The sequence below is a fragment of the Opisthorchis viverrini genome, assembly GCF_000715545.1.
Source record: "Opisthorchis viverrini unplaced genomic scaffold opera_v5_379, whole genome shotgun sequence".
In the NCBI taxonomy this organism is placed as follows: domain Eukaryota; kingdom Metazoa; phylum Platyhelminthes; class Trematoda; order Opisthorchiida; family Opisthorchiidae; genus Opisthorchis; species Opisthorchis viverrini.
Window position 1 is genome coordinate 196,785 of NW_008752040.1, and position 3,429 is coordinate 200,213.

Here is a 3,429-nt window from a genome sequence, read left to right on the forward strand (position 1 = left end):
TGCTGGAAACCGAGTAGTGTGGAAAACTCACGGAGGAGATTACACTGAAATTGTGAACCGCGATCCGTAGTAACGGTGGAAGGTATACCAAAATTACCCACCGAGTGCTGCAAAAATGAAAGGGCAACCGTTTCAGATGAAGTATCCGGACTGGGTACAGCTACTGGTCAACGGGTAAAACGATCGAGCATGGTAAGAATATGCGTGAAACCATTTGATGGGGAAAGTGGGCCAAGAATGTCGAGATGGACGTGTGTGATTCGAGCATCAGGAACGGCAAATAAACCGATAGGTGAGTTTGTATGCCGAGTTACTTTACTGCGTTGACAGGCGATGCACTGTTTGTCCCAAAATGTCAGGCCCTTATTCATGAAGGGCCATACTTGCACTGCACTAATCAACTTTCTGTTTGCTCTGATTCTTGGATGAGAAAATCCATGAAATTGGTCAAAATCATCCCGTCAACGTTACTGCTCACCATGAGAAAATCCATGAAATTGGTCAAAATCATCCCGTCAACGTTAGAAAACTGCTCACCATCAATTCTTACATGTTATAACTCGCCCTCGGGATAAGACGTATCCAGTCATTCAAAACGTGATAACAGCGGTTTGAATCAGGGTTTTCTAAAGTTGTGACTGGTAGTCTGTATTTGATTCTCCCGTATTCGATCATGCAAGCACGAGCATTAATGTAGCGGTATTATTTAAGCCGCTCAGAAACGTTGTTTCAAAATAGTCGGAGGTTAACTGGAATTCATAAGCCCCACGAGGACTAGAGTTTTGATGATTATACGGTGCTGGCGTTAATTCTGAAGTGTTCAGAATGACACTGGCATACTGTCAACCATATAATTCGTGAGAACCTCTGGATTTATGGGAGCTGGATACGGTGTTGCGGTCGAAGCTAGGAACCGAGCACACATAAAGTGTAATGTTGCGCACAAGCTGTGTCTGAAAGATAAGTTTCTGCAAATCATTGGTGTAAAAATAGCCAAGATTGATGATGGGCACAAAAGGCGGCATTTGCGTTTTCCAGCTACTTAATACACTAACATCGGCTAAGCAAAGTGGAAAATGCTGCACTCACCGCTGTGACGGCATCCTCGAAGGATCTCAAGTAATATTCGGAAAACTTCCGTTGCGACGTTTGCTCCAACCCTGCATGAAACCGACGGCAGTTTCATCAAGTTTTGCATCAAAATTCGGAAACCAGAATTATACAACTGCTTTGTGGGGAGACATTATATCTAGGACTTTTAAACTAAGTGCTGCACACAGGGCCATCATTCAACTTGTTGCTCTGTTGAAGAGTCCCAAAGGTAACCGATTCAACGTACGGCAGTAACTGTGGCCTTCCAGAGAGGAGAAATTTTATGACACATTTGTTACTACACGCAGGCGGACTGGAATCCAGGCCAGGGAATGCCTATCGGTGCCTTTCACCCATCGACTGGGAGAATGGCGCTGAGCAGAGTTACAGCTGAAACGTGAAAATAACAAAGAGGGGCGATGGTCTGGCAACGAACTCTAGCTAACCACCCGTAAATCTGAAAAGCTAAATAAACGGCTCTGTCAAAAGTGTATTTCCTCCGCACATCTGGATTTCAGTGACCGCTGCTCCACAACGACCGACATGATGCTTTCAAATACGAGAAGCACCAGTGACAACGTTCAGTTGAATTTTGTCAGACTTGAATCGCAGTTGAAACAGTTTCCAATTTTCTGTAATTGCTGAAACTATTCGTAGCTTCGATGATGAGCCAAACGTTTTAACCAGCAAGTTGTGAACTTGCTCGCAGCGTGTTTCGGCATTATGGAAATTCGGGGGTGGGTGGTGGCACATGAAGCAAGGTTAACCAGGGGAGTCTCTGATCCGTCAAGGAGTATGTAACACTGTAGTTAGAGAAGTGAATGGAGGGAAAGCAATCCTATACCTAGGGTAGGAGGTGGAGTATGAGGCTGAATACGGAGTTGCGAATGTCCCTGGTAGGAGGACATACAGCTAAAGGAGCGAATGTCAGCCGCGTAATCTTTAGTATTATCGAGTTCAGGGAATGTGGGGAAAAGGTCAGGGTACGGGAAGATTTGTATGCGGTTAGGGATGAGTAGCGGAGGGAAAAGCTAACCAGGTGGAACGATTGTACATGGGCGGCCAAGATATGTTTAGAGAATGGGTGATGAGAAGCTAGGGTCAATCAATCGGTTAAAGGACAAAGGCGGAACTGTTGGTATGACGCTTGGTTACGCACCTAGGATATTTGTTTTGTAGCGGTGTCTTGCGCCTTCGAAGCACTTTCATATGCATTGAAGGAGAAAAACGAGGGGGAACTAACCTATGCACAAAATTTCTCACCACCCTAGCAGACAAACTACGCGGTGCAATGACAGCCATTAGAAGTATCAATCCTGTGCCCATAGTTGACCTTGACTAAGTTTAAACAGCGTTGCAATTTTATGGAGAGATTTTGATGTTTCTAACAAATACCATAAAATTCTTGAACACTATGCAAAAGTCACCGTTTTTGAAAACTTTGTTCCAGAGAAATCCGGGGTATGCGGCCAGGGATCGTCATTTCAGGTTTTGCACGAAGCCGCGTTTGCAGTTTTGCAAGCTTCGACTATCCTAAGATTAGCAGCCATCGTTGAACATCCGCGAGGTGATGGATTACCACGTACAGTTTGGAGACCGGGCATCTAGACGGTAGCGACGGACGTGGTGGCTAGCAGCCCTAGGGAGTATCGAAGGGACAGAACAAGCTAATAATGTCTGTCAGGTATAATGTCACAAGGGGAACTATCCGAGGAAACCTTGGCTCACAGCTCACAAGAGGAAATTCCGTTGGTCCGTATTCCCTTGGACCATCACACCAATAGAAGGTTCCACTTTCCAGGTGTTCCAGACCTCCGGTAATCACTTCATCAGTCCAAAAAGACAAACCAAATTTGCTGCTCCCAGGAGTGGACACATACAACACATATAAACATACATTCAGACTCCCGACTCTCCACTATCAACATCCGAGGATAGCATCGAAAATCTTCTTCGTCACGCACCACTCACTGATTAAAGCTGATAGTAGTGCTTCGGGGACTGGTGACCTTCCCCCTCGCATCCACCTTCCTTCCTAGGTTGTCCTAGTATCGTCCTTCTCACTAACAACCCCCAGGAATTTACCCCCCCCAGTCGTTACGAGTTTGGTTTACCCTCACCACACCGTCTCTTAGCCCACATGCATTAAACTGTCCTGTCTCAGGTAGTATAGTTATATTGGCAATCTTAGCTTGACTCTGATGACTACACTAGTGAGTACAGATTCATCCTTATCCTGTCTTGTTTAATCACCTGAGGTCCTTCCATAACTGTGGTAGACGTTCATTTTTTCCCTATTAAAGGACTATATCCTGTCTGATAACCCCTATAACTCTC

General features: G+C 45.3%; 1 protein-coding gene across 1 annotated transcript in view; it reads left to right on the top strand.

The window, feature by feature from the left end:
- Positions 1-2,781: 2,781 nt before the first annotated feature.
- The window catches only part of T265_10569 (hypothetical protein), a gene marked incomplete at both ends in the record, with an annotated part of 14,326 nt that continues 13,678 nt past the window's right edge, over positions 2,782-3,429 (top strand). Inside the window, one exon of the mRNA XM_009176976.1 lies at positions 2,782-2,909. Coding sequence (XP_009175240.1) covers positions 2,782-2,909 — 128 coding nt within the window. The remainder of the gene's footprint in view (positions 2,910-3,429) is intronic.